General features: G+C 39.6%; 1 protein-coding gene across 3 annotated transcripts; it reads left to right on the forward strand.

Annotated features, from left to right (window-relative positions):
- The first annotated feature begins 1,022 nt into the window (after positions 1-1,022).
- LOC132796302 (peptide transporter family 1) lies at positions 1,023-14,990 on the forward strand. 3 transcript variants are annotated; one of them, XM_060807423.1, is made up of 7 exons: positions 1,023-1,083; positions 1,144-1,231; positions 1,290-1,428; positions 8,203-8,281; positions 8,352-8,580; positions 8,639-9,992; positions 10,052-14,990. In XM_060807423.1, exons 1-7 carry the CDS (start codon positions 1,038-1,040, stop codon positions 10,541-10,543), a joined length of 2,427 nt encoding a protein of 808 aa, XP_060663406.1. In that variant the 5' UTR covers positions 1,023-1,037; the 3' UTR covers positions 10,544-14,990. The 3 variants fall into 3 exon arrangements, with proteins under 3 accessions (XP_060663406.1, XP_060663407.1, XP_060663409.1); XM_060807424.1 differs by lacking the exon at positions 1,023-1,083 and having other exon boundaries at positions 1,129-1,231; positions 1,295-1,428; XM_060807426.1 differs by lacking the exons at positions 1,023-1,083; positions 1,144-1,231; positions 1,290-1,428 and adding an exon at positions 2,074-2,581.
- The last annotated feature ends 1,308 nt before the right edge of the window (positions 14,991-16,298 follow it).

The raw sequence follows: 16,298 nt of genomic DNA on the forward strand, positions 1-16,298 counted from the left end.
TTTACGATTGCGACGCCATAATAATACCCACAAAGATTAACACATGCCGCCCAACGCACAAACATAGATGTGTGTGCGTTGTTATATGGGTAAAAAACATGACTATTGCATTGTGTGACACTGTTATTAGGTGCTGTAAGCGATTTATTAACCACTTTGTTGTCGTTTTCATTTTCCTTTTTGTTTTTTTATTTTTGCTGTTATTTTTGCTTTCGATTCAACGATTGTCATTTGGTCATGAGCTCTCGGCGATACCAACTTGAGACTTGACTTGAGATTGCACGCCATCAGGGTGTTATTAAGTATTCGATTCGAATATATATGAATGGATTGAGTAACAGCGTTTATTAAGGCTATTAAGAGAAGCGCATGGCCCATATCTGAGGCTGAAATTCCTACAGCTACAACTACATTTGAGCAACGAGTGCATGCACATTTATAGAATATCGATAACGATCACGATAATGATAATGATCACACAATTGCAAACTAAAGACAATGGCTCTAGAGTGTTGTGGCAACAGTCCAACAGCAAGATATAGTTCAAGTAAATCACATTGCTGAGCCGATCACGTTTAGAAGGTCTTGAGACATTGCAACCCCTTTGTTGGGGCTTCACAATGCGTCCCAATGATTGAGCAATCGCTGTCTAGAAAAACCCCATATAAATCTACTGAGTTTCTAATATATATGTATACTGATAAGCACTTATTGGATAATCTGGAATGAATTAGGAACTCAGTTGATTCATATATTGTAGCAATTAGATTTATGTTGACTTCTTTATATTCTTTATTTCTAAAATACTACTGCTTTTCATTTCTCCGTGTAGGTCAAGAAACGAAAGCTGAACTTCAACGATTCATATACCTATAAGTATGTGAAGTATTTCCTACTAAAGGTGAGTAATATTATTCCTAATAACAACGTTGATAACTCTTAACTTTGTCCACTTGAAAGGGTGGAAACAGCACGCGCCGTGGTTGCGATTAAACCCTTTGGTCAGGTGACAATATCGCACAGATTACATCGGAGTCATGCAGAGATTATCAAGGTTCAAACTGCAGTTTGCAAACCCGAAAGGTTGTCCCTGAGACAACTGTCAAACTAATGAAATTATACTATAGAAATTCGACATTGTAGACCCAAATGTACCAGAAATTATGCGTTCATCTGGGAAAAGCCCGGCCGCTGAATCAAACCCTTTGTTCCACATCGGACGCTTCCAAAGGTGAGTTTTGGAATTCTTTAAAATTCCCTTAATAATGCGTCGATCATTATCATTTGAGCAAAGTGGTGCCTAAAAAAGGAGCATATGCTGTTCGCCATCCACTAAAAAAACCAGTGGAAAGTGAAACCGAATTCGACACTGATGAGAGCGATACACGAACCGATATTAATGAAAGTGAGGATCAGGACCGATTTAAGGTAAGAGAATCTTCTTTAACAGAAAGTGAATCTACATATATGTATGTGCATACTTTAAGTCTTGAGATAGTTAAACGCACTGTAGAACTAATCGTAGAAGCAAGCTAATTAGGTTGTCTACAGTGAGTGGATAACAGAGATAGAGACAGCGGCAGAGGCAGAGGCAGAGGCAGCGTTTATCAGCATTGAACTTGACAATGTTAATGCCAAAGCTCTCGATCTCGCTCTCGCGTAGCGACTGCGACTGCGCTGCTCAACTAAACTGCACTAAGCTCTCTAAGTGGAGTGTGCGCAGCCACCACGCTATGGGGAGAGGGAGAGCCAGCCTCCGGTGAGAGAGAGAGAGTAAAGCACTGGTGCTGATCTATGTTAATTAACACAGCAGCAGATATACGACGGTCGTTGCCTCCCCCCGTTTCTCCCCTTCCCCCTCTGGTGCTTTGAATATCCAAAATATTAACACTGAGTGTTTCGTGTATTACTGCTCGTTTGCATTGATTGTTGTTGTTGTGTTGTTGGGTTGTTGTGGTGTTGCTGCGTTGACAGCGCCGTCGACGCAGATGCTGACGATGGCGCTAGTGTTTGTTGTTGTTCTTTTTGCCGTTTGTCTCGTCTGGCATTTTGGTTAAAGTGCAGTTTGCACAAGAGTCGCAGATCATTTGCTGTCCAGAATTTGTGGTGTTCGTTGTTTTGTGGCGTAAACGTGACCGTTACTGTTACTCCCCCCTCTCCTACCAGTGGTTTTTGTAACAGATTAATAATTGCAACACGCGCGTGCGTTTTTTGGCAGCACATTAAATTCCAATTTCAAGTGGCAAATTGTGAACTTGAGGCGAGGCTTGTTTTATTTTTTTTTTTTGCTTGTTTTTAGTGTTTACAATTCGCGCTTAATTTTGTCTGTGTGCGTGTATATGTGTGAGTGTGTGCGCTCCCACATTTTTACCTCCGTCTGTTGTCTGTTTGCTTATGTGCATTAAATTTTATTGTTGAACGGCAACAACAACTGCAAATGAAACCTGTCGATGTTGAGAAGGCAAGCACTGCCTCTGCTTCTGCCTCTGCTGCAGTCGCAGTCGCAAACGCAAACGAAGTCGGCGGCAAATTAAAGGAGATGACAACTAACGAGAAGCAGAAGCAAGAGAAGCAGCAAGAGGTGAGCTTAATGTACCGCTACCTTAAACGGTCGCGTCGCTTATGGATGCTGCGCAATTACATACCAACACATGCATACAAACATTCAAAGCTTTAAGTGTACAAGTCTGTTTGTGTGCACGTGTGTGTGTTTAAGTGCTGTGCCCTAAACTTGAAAAGGAAAAGAAATCAGCAGCAAAAGCGACGTCGCGGCGTCTGTTTGTTGTCACTTTCTGATGGCAATTGAGAAAGTCTACTGCGCACACACACAAGCACACACACACACACTTGAATGTGCTGCATTCTGAAGTGAACATAAGGCAGTGAGAGAAAGAGAGAGATTCCTAACTTAAGATGGTAGACGACTCGACTCTCAATGCAACTGCAAATACATGTATGCAATGCATGCGAATGTACATATGTGTGTGTGTGTTTGACCTTGGTCACACGACTATCAGGGCGAAGTGCGTGCCTGGCAATCCTTTTATTGCCGCGCAAATTGATTGAATTAATCAACGAGCGAAATTGAAATGAGAGATTCGCAATAGAATTGTGGAACAACAAGCAATAGACTGGCGATGACCCAGTTACCGATAGTGCATAGAAATAACTAACTTACACACACACCCATACATATGTACATTTACATTTACAACCGCAAAGAGTTGAATAACCTGCTGCTGGCTAAACATAAGTTGGCAGTTCTCAGTTCTTTAACCACATATGTACAGTATGTCAAGAAACTCCTTACACACTGAAAAAAAAAACATAATTTTTGACTTTGCATGCAAAAATAACGCCATTTTTCAATATTTTTTTAATGCAGAACTATTATTTAGCAAATTTTTAATTAGTATATACAGAAATAAAAACAATATAATGAGAGGGAAAATTTTCAAGCAACAAAAAATGAGTATACACATTTTTGACACTGTCAAGAAAGTGTTTACACACTTGTCTTTTCGATTCCGTTTTGTTCTATTTTTAGAAAAAACGAAACTTTTCCGTTATCCATTCTTCTGCACTATGCACTATTTTTGCATTCCTTTTCATTCAATTGCGAAATCTTGCTGCGCACTTGTCACAAAAAAACTGATTTTTTAATTATTTAATATGCCTGGAGCTAGATTGACTTATGAAGTTACCCAATTGATTTATTATAATCACCAAATTGTGAAATCTGTAGCGGAGCTACTTAGTGGAGATGTTTCGTGTGTCCCGAAAAACAGTTTATAATGTTTTAAATCGAGCAGAAAACGAAGAAAGACTGGAAGCAAAGCGTGGAAGTGGTCGAACGAAGAAGATTGACGAGCAAGAAGACCGCCTTATCATGTGTAAGGTGCGTCAAAACCCCCAAATTTCGACTAGAACACTTGCCAAGGAGTTGGAAGAAGAGTGTGGCAAGGTCGTTTCGCATGAAACCATCCGCCAACTAATTCTGCGGAAGAAGTACTCTTCTATTACTATTGTAGTTTAAGTTTTTTGTGTAAAGACTTTCTTGACAGTGTCAAAAATGTGTATACTCATTTTTTGTTGCTTGAAAATTTTCCCATTCGTTATTTTGTTTTTATTTTAATACATACTCATTTAAAATTAGTTATATAATAGTTCTGCATTAAAAAAAATATTGAAAAAAACTAACTAAAGGCGTTATTTTTGCATGAAAAGTCAAAAAATATGTTTTTTTTCAGTGTGTAAAGAGTTTCTTGACATACTGGATGTTTGTACGTAATTTGCAGTCTAGCCAAACGTTAGACGACGCAATGGCTGCGCCTCATTGCACCCGCCTTCCCTTCACCTTCAACTTCTTCCCCTTCTTCGCTTCGGCAATTAGTCGCAGCAGCTTTCGATCTCTCACGGTTAAATCATCAGTTTTCTTTCTATGCGTTCCTCACGGCTCAATAAGTATGTTTGTATGTCTGTTTGTCGTTGTGTTACCGTTCGTTCGAGCGAATGAGCCGAGACAACAAAGCAACAACACTTAAGACTGTGACGTCACAATCATGAAAGTGAGGTTATGTGTGCTTTGCTTATAAATAGATTTGCATATTGAAATTGAAAATAAAAAAAACTGTAGTTGAGTGTGTTCGACGGTCTGATACCTGCAAGTTATATATATACGAGAGGTTTTGTTATTCAATCGAAACCAGTTCAATTGTTTTGATTTTGATTCATGATTCACGAATACAACTTTGCTTTTGTAGTATTAAATGAGATCTTGTTGTTCTATATAGTTTAAATACATTAATTTTACCAAACTGCAAACTGATAATACCCTTTTAAGTGCTAGTCATCGGGTATGTCCATCAGCCGTGCATTGTGCCCCTCAACTGTGTGAAAATTGTGCAATTATTATATGATATACTAGTTGTAATGTCTGAGGTAGATTCCTAGAATCTGGACAGTATGATTAGATATGCACAAATCAGGTTTATTGCACTTGTACTATTAAATGGACATGCATAACATATGTGTATGAATTGAATGTGTCGAGTGCAATTGGATTAGATTAGATTAGATCTAAGATGAATTTATTGTTGGTTTACCTCTGGAGATCGATAAATGTCTCGATCTGATCTTTCCTCCAGCAAGATTTCTTATTTGCCAGAAGTTTGCGCACCTGGTCGATAGAAGCTTACAGATCGAATGTGTTCTATACTCAACACTCAATTCAATTCTTAGCGATCAATTCATTGCATCGACTCGCAAAGCGAATAGTAAATAGTAAATAAAACATTTGTCAGCACTTGCAATTGGAAAATCCACTTTTCGCATCGATGGAGAGTGTGTAGCGGGGGGTGTGTGAATACACTCACTACTCACACACACTCATACTCAGAAACACTCACTCCAGTAGTGTTTTTTAATAGGTGTGGACTTGACTTTGGCTTTAACTTAACCGTTGTTGCGTGCGCAGAATTCGCGATTTGTCTAGCGTTGAGTTGGCCAACAGCTGCAGCTGGAAACCCGTTTACGGTTTACCTTGGCCAATAGGCCAATAGACAAATACCAACAATAACAGACAGCAAATCCAACAAAAAACAACAAACAGCGACACCAAAACAAATTTACAAATTGAAAGCGAAAACAAATATCAACAAGTGAGAACGTTGTGCGCGGCACTACTCGACTAGGAGATACCCGGTAGTCCAAGTTTAACCCTAGAGATAACAGTCATGTACTATCGATAACAGTCACATACTATCGATAGTTGCGTAGATATAATAGCCATCTATCGATAACACCCTTATACTATCGATAGTTGCGTAGCGATAATAGTTTTGCAATTATTATTTAAACTCAATTTACCACATTCGAAAATTGGAATTTATGTTAGCATAGTCACACATTTATACCACCCTGTCAAACCAACTAATGCAGGGTATGGAAATGCAAAATCTTCAAAGCCAGTCAGTAAATACATACAACAAACACTAGGTCAGAGTCGCTATAAAGAATCTACATATAAATGCTGCATTCATATTCGTTATTTAAACTCGTAACTAGCTAAGAGTCGCTCTCGAGAGTTGAGTCTTGAGCTGTCAGACTAGCAAATACCCTGCAAATGATGAAGAACATACTTTCACAGCGATGTCGATTAGCAGACAAGATCCAGATTAATGCTATACCAATCACATATGTACATCGTTGTTGTCATCAGACGCAATATACCCCATTGAACCCAGTACACACAGGGTACAACATGTTCACTCGATTCTAAGTACTTTTTTTATACCCGCTATCCATAGGGTAGAAGGAAGGCAGAACTTTGTGCCAGCAGGAAATGCCACAAAAATGGTCTGTTATTGCTTTTGGTATATTTTCAGTATATTTACGGTATATCAATTTGGTATATTTGTATACTGATTTGACTGAAAATCTGGTATATATACACTATGGTATATTTTGAATGTATGTACATATGTACTGAAACAATATACCAACTATTCCATTTGGTATATTTGTAGTTTTTTTTTTCGGTATATTAATTCAGTATATTTTTAAATAAATACCGCACAGTTTTGCTTTTAGTGGGTAGAGGGTATCTCACAGTCGAGCACATTCGTCTATAGCTTTCTTACTTGTTTGTGACTTACTTAAATGCAGCTAGACGAGAGAGGAAACCAACAGAGAAGCAGGCAGAGACGGAGAATGGGAAATGACAGTCAAGTTTTTGTTGCTATTTTTGAAAATTTAGAAAATAACAATTTAATTATTCGTACTTTTGATAATGAGACGACGCGACGCGACGCGATGTCGACGACGATGACGATGACGTTTGAATGCCCTTACCCCAAAGAATGATGTCTATCTGCAGTTGTATATATTTATCAGACACATACACAGATACAGATACGGATAGAGGTGTCTGGTAAGTGGTCTAGAATTTGGCAAGTCATCGGCCAAATGATGCGGCACTTTCTCATCTGAGTGATTTGATAGCGGCTCAGTCAAGTTCAACAATGCGTGCAACGCAAACACAAACATAAACACATACATCGACTAAGAATAGTTATAAATAATGTGTATTTTTAAAACGATCGGTTCTCGGTTGACAAACTGACCAACTGACCAACAGTGTCGATTACAATGCGGTTTTCGGTTATAAGCTATATTTATGAATATTGAATTGTGAACCACATAAAAAACATCCTTCTCCCTTAGAAGCAGTCGTTGAGAAATGGGTACAATGATGATTAGATCATTTGGAAACCTTTTTTGGGGGCAGTCTAAAGTGTTTTTGTGTTTTACTAATGGGTAATTCCAGCTACCAGGTCATAAACAATCGGTCTAATAAATGGGTACACTCTGATAAGCCAAAGAGAAAAAACTACGCTCGATTGAGTTCACCTGTTATGTGTAGATACCCGCTGTCCGTTTTTTTATGGAAAATAAAGCAATTAAACTGCACTTGATTTTTGCCTCATAAAACGATTGTTTCGCACAACTTCCTCTCTAGCTGAACAAGCGATTGCAATAAAGTTCTGAGAAGCGTATATTTCAGCTTGAATGACAGACAACACTTTGTTACTAATTGTACTATAATTAATAATTTGAATAAGTGTGAGGAATTTGAAATAAATAGATACTTGCTGGAATTGGAACTGTTTAAGCTGTATCAAATAAGCACAGGTTTAAAAACATGCTGTGGTTTGTGTCTTAGCTTAATCAAGAAATAATCTGCTCTAATTGTGTTTAATTAGTTGATTAATTTAATGTGTTTTGCATTTGAAAAGAGCTGAATTTGTTTTCTCTTACTTCTTTTATATATGTATATGATTACGAACGTTTGTAATAAAGTTCCCAGAAGTGTATATTTCAGCTTGAATGACAGACAGCACATAAAAGTCTTACCAGTAATTTGAAGAATTCGTTTCGTGTCTAATTGTAATTAATAATTTGAAATAGTTTTGAATCAGTGTTAAGTATTTGAAATATATAAAGACTTACTGAGATTAGAGATTCTTAAGCTGCATCAAATAAGCACTGGTTAAAAGCGTGCTATGACTTGTGTCTTAGCTTAATGAAGAAATAAAAACACTTCATTCTCGCACTAATTGTGTTTAATTGATTAATTTCAAGTAGTTTTGAATTTGAAATAAGTAGGAAGAGCTGAAATTGATATATTTTACTTGTTTACAGAATCTCGAGTATCCGAAAGCAGTTGGCTTCATCATCAGCAATGAGTTCTGCGAGCGTTTTAACTACTATGGCATGCGAGGTGAGTTAACTATGAGTTATCCGCTTTTCCAATTCTCCATCTCTGTTAATGACACACTTGATATGCACAGCGATTCTCGTGCTGTATCTGACACATAAGCTGGGCTACAATGAGGAGACATCGACGGTGCTGTTCCACATATTCACGATGCTGGTTTACATCTTTCCGCTGCTCGGAGCTCTGATTGCCGATGGCTGGCTGGGCAAGTACAAGACGATACTCTATCTGTCGGTGGTGTACAGCTTGGGTGCCCTCGTGGTGGCCATTGGCGCCGTGCCCCTTGAGGGGATGCCAGTGAAGTGAGTAGAGAGCGAGTACTTTGTAAACACTTGCTAATTTGATCATCTAATTCCGCAGAATTGTGACGATTGTAGGACTTCTGTGCATTGCCGTGGGCACGGGAGGCATCAAGCCATGTGTCTCGGCCTTTGGCGGCGATCAATTTCAGTTGCCGGAGCAGAGCATGCAGTTGGCCAAGTTCTTTTCGCTCTTCTATTTCGCCATCAATGCTGGCTCGATGATCTCGACGACAGTCACGCCAATTCTGCGAGCGGATGTCCATTGCTTTGGCGAAGACGATTGCTATTCGCTGGCCTTTGGCGTACCCGCCATCCTCATGGTCGTCTCGATGCTGATCTTTGTGGCCGGCAAACGTCGCTATCGCGTCCAGCCGCCGGCGGGCAACATGATCTTTGGCGTCTCGCAGTGCATAACAAGTGCGTACAAGGGATGGCGAGAGAATCGCAAGGAAAAGCGGATGGCGCACTTTTTGGACTATGCCACGCCCGTAGTTGGCCAGAAGATGGTGCATGAGACAAAGTGTCTGGTGAAGATTCTACTGCTCTATGTGCCATTCCCCATCTTCTGGGCGCTGTCCGATCAGCAGGGATCGCGCTGGACATTCCAGGCCACCCACATGGACGGCTTTGTCTGGGGCTACGAGATTAAGCCCGACCAGATGCAGGTGATCAATCCGCTGCTCATTCTCGCCTTCATACCGCTTTTCGACTATGTTGTCTATCCGCTGCTCGCTCGCATTGGCATCCGGCGACCGCTGCAGAAGCTCTCGATTGGTCTGCTCTTGGCCTCGTTTGGCTTCTTCATCTCGGCTGCTCTGGAAATGCGTTTGGAACAACAGTCGCAGTCGCTTAACCCAAATCTAACTCACCTGCGTCTCTACAACGGCATGCCGTGTCGCTATGACTTCAGTAGCGCGTTGTCATCGGCTGGAGAAGGAGGAGACCTTGAGAGATTAACAGCTAAGCACAGCATTGAGCCACTGAGCATGTGGAACGCACTTGGTCTGCATGTGCCTCAGCCCACAGAGTTGAAGTTTGTCTTCACAGCGCAGTCGGCGGAGTTGAGTAGCAAGTGCCCCCGTATTGAGGGGCAAGTTCGACTGGAGCCGGGCAAGTCAGTCAGCTACTTTCTGGCCAAGGATGCGCTCAATGAATTCGCCGAAGATGTGAGCAACGATCAACACACATCCAGATCACCGCTGATTCGTACGCTCCTCAACACACCGATGGACGAGGGTCCAGTGCTTCTCTCGAGGAGCATTCCCCTGGACACAAGCAACTTGTCCACGCTCCACCAGGTTGCGCTTGGCCATGGCGAATTGGATATCAACGGGCAGCGGGCAGCAAGCTTCGAGGCCAAAAGCGGTAGGCTTTACAATCTGCTGGTGCAGGGAAATGCCGAGGATGGCTACGTAAGTAGATCAGTCTATAAAATAGCTTCTTCAATTCACAACTCACGCGCCTTTTGCAGCAACACAATCTGCTAGAAGTGATGCCTACTGAAGGTGGCGCCCCAACACTGTCAATTCTGTGGCAGCTGCCGCAGATTATTGTGATGACAGCCGCGGAAATAATGTTCTCCGTAACTGGACTCGAGTTCTCCTTTACCCAAGCGCCTGTGAGCATGAAAGCCGTACTGCAAGCCTGTTGGCTGCTCTCGGTGGCCATTGGCAACATGATTGTTGTGGTCATTGCTGAGGTCAAGTTTGTCGAATCTCAGTCGGCGGAATTTGCGCTCTTTGCCACTTTGATGCTGGTCAATCTTCTACTATTTCTGTTCCTCGCTCGCAATTATAAGTACACGGACTGCTCGCAGCAGCAAGAAAACGAAACTGATGTCAATGAGCAAGAGAATAAACATATTCCGAAACTTGGACGAACAGCTAAAGGTGGAGTCCATCATGGCATTGATGGTCAAGGGAGCTATCGCAATGCCGCCTTCGATGCTGGTCCTGAACCCTAAGTTGCAATGCAGTCACAATTGCGATTGTATGTATACGAATCTTTTATTTATTTTAAAATCATTTTTATTTGTTCAATTTTTGCTATTTAAGTTTATTTTTTATTTATGTACATACATTTATTTTGTTTTTTTTTAGTAGTTGTTTTAAGTTCAATTTGGTTTTATATATTTTTTTATTTATGTAATTATATTTGTTAACATTGTTGTTGTATCGTTGAAACTAACTTTATTTTATTTGAATGTAACCGTAACACGTTATACAGTAACGAGGGCTGCACAGCTGCGTTGCCAGCGTTGCCACATGGCTGCAATACATTGTGCATGTGTTGCCACATGGCTGCAATACTTTGTGCATGTGTTTCCATGTGGTTGGCAACGCGGCTGAGGCTGAGGCAGTGCTGTGCGATGTGTTTAGCAACCACTGCGCACGATCGCCCACTTTGGAAGGCCATTGCTGCGACTAATTGCAAAATAGTTAAATACTAAATGTTCATTAATGTGATGGCATTCTTTTGGGAAGGAGTTTAAGAGAGAGTTTATCGCAAATGCGACGCATTATGTGTAAAGAGGTTGGCAACTAACTAAACGCAGCTATTTTCAATGTGAAAAGAAACAATTTGGTTAAACAAAGACTATACACGAAAACTGTATTTAATGCAAATGTGTATAACTTCTTTACCCAAAAAATGCAATGAATGCAAATATGTCAAACTTTGTTCGTGGGAAAACAGCAGCAGAAGTAGATTTTATACAATTTCAACGTTGACGGCATTGCCAGCAGTAAACGAAGCCGACTGAAGGAACAGCCTGTAGAGCGAAACGAATGAATAGCGGAATTAGGCTCTTGCCTGGCCGTTTTACAGTTATCAGTGTCAACTTCAGTTTCCGTCTACCTGGAAGTGCAAACAAAAGAAACTGGAAATATTCAGAAAGAAAACAGAAAAACATGCAGCTGCAATGCAGAATAAGGAACAAAGAGCCGGCTTAAGGAGACAAAACGAGGCGAAGGGTCGACTCACCCCGTCGTCTACCTGGTCCCTATTTTGGTCCGGTCTGGGTTCTGTTGCCAAGGATACTGCGAGGATAACGAGTCGACATCGTCGCTCGTCGCACATCGTCGGTCACAGTCGATTGAGAACTCTTCAGCCAGCGACACGGCCGCAGCTTCTAAATTTTCTTTTTAAAAAGTGCAGTTTTTTTGTTAATATTTTTTTTGCTTGTGCAGAAATCAAAAGAAGTTCCAAAATCTAATAGTAGTGAAAGCAAAGCAGCCTCAAGTTGCCGAAAAATTTGTATATGCCAAATCATCACATCCCAGTGACTCTCCTTCGGGAAGTTTCCATTTGCATCCATCACTTCCATAAATTACTGATGATGTTTTCAACCAGAAATTAAGGCTCCCGCGCCACGTAAGTTGCCCACTGTGTATGTGTCTGTGTGTGTGTGCCCGGGTTCCAGTTTGTGGCGTCGGCTCATTGAAGGGGAAACTCTCCCAGGGCGGACGCAGCGGGACGTGGACTTGGACGTGGATGTCGTAGTTGAGGGCTGAGGATCAATCACGATTGCATTTCTCAACTGGCCGCCGCCTTATAGGAAAACGCTTATGTTGGAGACACTTGCCCCAGAGGTGGACAAATGAAAAATGAAACTTATACTCGCGATACTTTGTGCTTGCTTTTGGTGCCACCTTCGAAGCATACACGAGATGAAGCGTAACAACATACTTCCCTCGTACGTGGGTGGCATCACATGTAAGCGAGAAAGATAGCAATAGCGCGCAATCGGAGAGAGCGTGCGTTCCGCTCTCTCTCTCTCTTTTGCCAACCACACACACATATGTCCATCTCGCTCGGCAAGGGTGTGCGACTCGAGCGGCTAAAGCAGGATAGCCATAGAAGCGCGGCCAGCGGGAAATGCAACAAAACAAAAAAAGAAGAAAAAACAACTCAATACTGAAGAAATTGCACGAAAATGAGCGCATAAACAACACACACGAAATAAACGAAATTAAACGAGACGCACGCTGAACAAGTGTGAATCTCAATCGAAAGCGAATAAATCGACGGATCGAGCGAGGGCTCGGCGTCTGATCCTAGCTCCGCTCTTCCTGCTGCTACAGATCGCAGAACCAACATCAGATACACAACACACACACAAGTTTGTGGTAATGTCGCTTGTCGCGGAGAGACCTCCCATAAATAATTCCGAGTTTGTCTCGAATGAAACAACAATGAAAACAACATATTTTCAATACGATCTTAAGATCCTAACTATCCTTAATATAATAAAGCAACGAAAGTGCCATAACGAAATAAAAGTGTCATCCTAATCACTCATTAACTCTCATCCTATCCATTGGCATATTCAAATACCTTTTCCGATAATTGAATTACTCTCTTCGAGTTCTTAGCCTCGGCCGTGTCGCTGCCTCGACTGTCACCTTGAAGAAACCAGCCAAAACCCAATAAAAAGATCAATAAATTCCAAGAAGAAGAAATGTGAAAGCCAGAATCGTAAGAGTGAAGAAAATGCGTAAAGAGAAAGTCAGAGATTGCCACATATTTCGAGTATATTTGGAGAACCCAGACAAAGAAAAACAAATCCGGAAACTGAAGAAGAAAGGACGAGAAGAAATGCCACTGCATGAGTTCTTATGCGTGTGTACAAGTAAAGGAAACGCTTCCAGAGATATTTCAGCAAAATTTCACATTTCCCATTCAATCACCCCCAAACAAAAATTTGTGCAGTCATGAAATCAGTTGTCGACTTTGAAATCGCCTTAAATTCATAATCGCACCATTTTATTGCCTTAACTCAAAAAGTTGCTTCCAGAGTAGTTCTGAATTCCCGTTATTTAATGCCTTTTAAAAGACTGCAAATCGGTGAGTTATTATTTGCTAACCGAAATCCTCTTTGGCTGCTTCAGAGAATTGTGGAGCTGTCTTAAAGTCCCCCAATAAATTAATAAACCCCACTAAATAAATAAATGGTTAACTGTTGTACGTGATGTGTGCACTTAATGCAAAAGAAAACAAAACAGAAAACAATTAAAAAAAAAGAAAAGAAAAAAATAAAACAAAAAATATACATTAAAAAAAATTTAAAAAAAAACAAATGAAAATAAATGAAATTGTTTTCGAAAACGCTTCGTAACCGCAAGTCTGTCACAATTTTCGAATTATGAGCAAAAAAATACAAGAAAATTAAATGCAAACCTGTTGCTCGACATGTGTCTAGAGTCTGGCAATTGGTTTGCTAAGTTGAGATTATAACAAATTAAAGCTTGTAATTATGAAAATATTGCATAAATGTTCACACATCGCGTGACAGTTGAGAAAAACTAATTAAAATTGGGGCAAAGAATGTTCGCAATTCTCTGTTTCTGATCAGCGAGGAAATATTACAAAACTCCCTTAAAACAAAAAAGAAAAGAAAAAGAAAAGTTTGTCGATCAGTTGATTAACCTATTTCTATGCTGTGTATTTCAGATGAGAGTAAGTCGAATCGAATCGATGACTGCCGAAACTTGGAGCCAATGGGAACCAAAGTTTTTAGTTACTCGAATTATTCATTTTGTTATCGTTATACAACGGCGATTTCAAAGTACAGTTTTCAAATCTCAAAATCAAGTTTTAAACTGCGTGTCCACTAATTTTTGTTCTCATCATCTGGCATCACATTTCTTATCTACTATTTTTCCCAATTCAAATGAAGTGTTTCCTCTTCTGTCTACCGCATAAGAGCTTTGATTTGCAAGCTGATAAAATTGAAAAGAAACTGACAGCCATAGGAAAAGCCGAATCAAAAGACATTATTTGAAGATGAGATCTATGAAAATTATATTCTATTTTCAGCCAAGAAGACGGACGACGAATTAATCTGGTTTCTACTTGCAGCTTTTTTTATTTGTTCTTTGATTTTGTTTCCACAGATCATTCTCAAGCATATCCAAAAACAAACTATCCAGTATTTTTCAGTTTTGGTTTCTTCAATTCTATCCTCATTGTCACAACTCCCAACAACAAGATAACGCCTCCCACACTAAAGTCATTTGGGTCCCAGGACTCACTCATAGTCCTCAACCTATTACCATACAAAAACATCCTCAATATCCATAGACACAAACACTAATCTCAAAAAGAAGAGAAAAGAAAAGAAGTATTTTTGAATTGCGTAAAATATCTTTGAACTGCGCGCGAAGCACTTTCCGTCTGTCGAATGTGCTTGGCCGCGGTTCGTTTAACGTAAATATGAAATGTTTTAGGATAAATGTTTTACGCAATTCGAAAAGAGTAACGAAAATATTATGCACACAAAGTATACACAAAAAAAAAAAAAAAAAAAACAAAAAAAAAAAAAAAAAAAAAACAAAAAAAGAATATATTAAAAGATATACAATAATGTGTGGAAGCGTCATACGAACTTTCACAAAAGTGCGTTTAATAAATATGTAAATGATGATCTGTTATACGCCTGCGCCCATTCTATCGAAAAGAAATCATTTGTCTGTTTTCCGAGCAGCCTCGATAACAGCAAAGTGTCTAACAAGAAGTATCTCAGAATCGGTGCAGGATTATATGATTATCACACTCTTCAAATTATTTTGTAATTCCGAACAGAAAAGGTGTTATTAACCATTTTCAACATTATTCATACAATTCTATTTTGATATTAAATATTTATTGAATTCAAATATCTTTTGCGTTTTTATTTATTATACAAAAACCATGCTTGGGTAGTATATTAATTCATTTTTGTTGCCATATCTTGGCCAAATTCTTAAGGATTTATATTCTTATAATCACGGTAAGTATTTGTAGTGATTGCATTCAAGGATTTTAATTATCCTGCCATATCCTTTTTGAACCTTGCGAGTCGTGTGTCAATCGAAGCGTATTCGTCGGGACTACTATCCTGCCCAATTTGATCCTGATTGTTCTTGTGGTTCTCGAGTTATTCTAGAGTTGTAATTTTCGTATTTTTCAGTTGGCCAACGCGATTGAAAACTTACAACTTTTTTGATGGCACTCGATAGCGGTGGTCTTCATAATCCTAACAATACAAGTCCTTAAAAAATGCGACAGGACATGGCCGAGATATACGCATTTTTAATTTTTATATGCTATATTACTTGCATTAATTTGCATTCTAAAGATATGCTTTAAGAAGCTAATGTGTCTAAAATTGGGTGGCAAACCATGACGGGGTAGAAGAGCCCTTGGAAAATGTCAGCTGGGCCACATGAAATACCAGGCGAACATAAATCAGCAGCAAGCAGATGCACAAACATTAATTTGGTGTATCAAAAGTTCATACTCCGCATTAAATTGACATCCTGAAAGTATGCATTAAAAAACAACAGCAGTATTTTAGAAATCGAGGTAAAAGTATGCTGCATGTTATAAACAAATTTTGTAAGATTTAAAAAATGTCCTATATTTCTTGCCATTTGAAGGACAATCGTTATGTCCCTTGACACAAAGGCACCACTTGAGAATACAAATTGATTGACATACTACACTGGACGAAGGTCCTTACAGGACCCGCGATAAAATGAATAAAGAAAATAGCGTATATCTCGGTCATATCCTTTTTGATCCTTGCAAGTCCTGTGTCAATCGAAGCGTATTCGTGACGACTATTATCCTGCCAAATTTAATCCTGATGGTCCTTGTAGTTTTCAAGTTATCCTTGAATTTCAAATTTACGCATTTTTCATTTAACCAACGAAACTGAAAAATAACAAGTTTTAGAT

Source organism: Drosophila nasuta, chromosome X (assembly GCF_023558535.2).
Source record: "Drosophila nasuta strain 15112-1781.00 chromosome X, ASM2355853v1, whole genome shotgun sequence".
Taxonomy (NCBI): domain Eukaryota; kingdom Metazoa; phylum Arthropoda; class Insecta; order Diptera; family Drosophilidae; genus Drosophila; species Drosophila nasuta.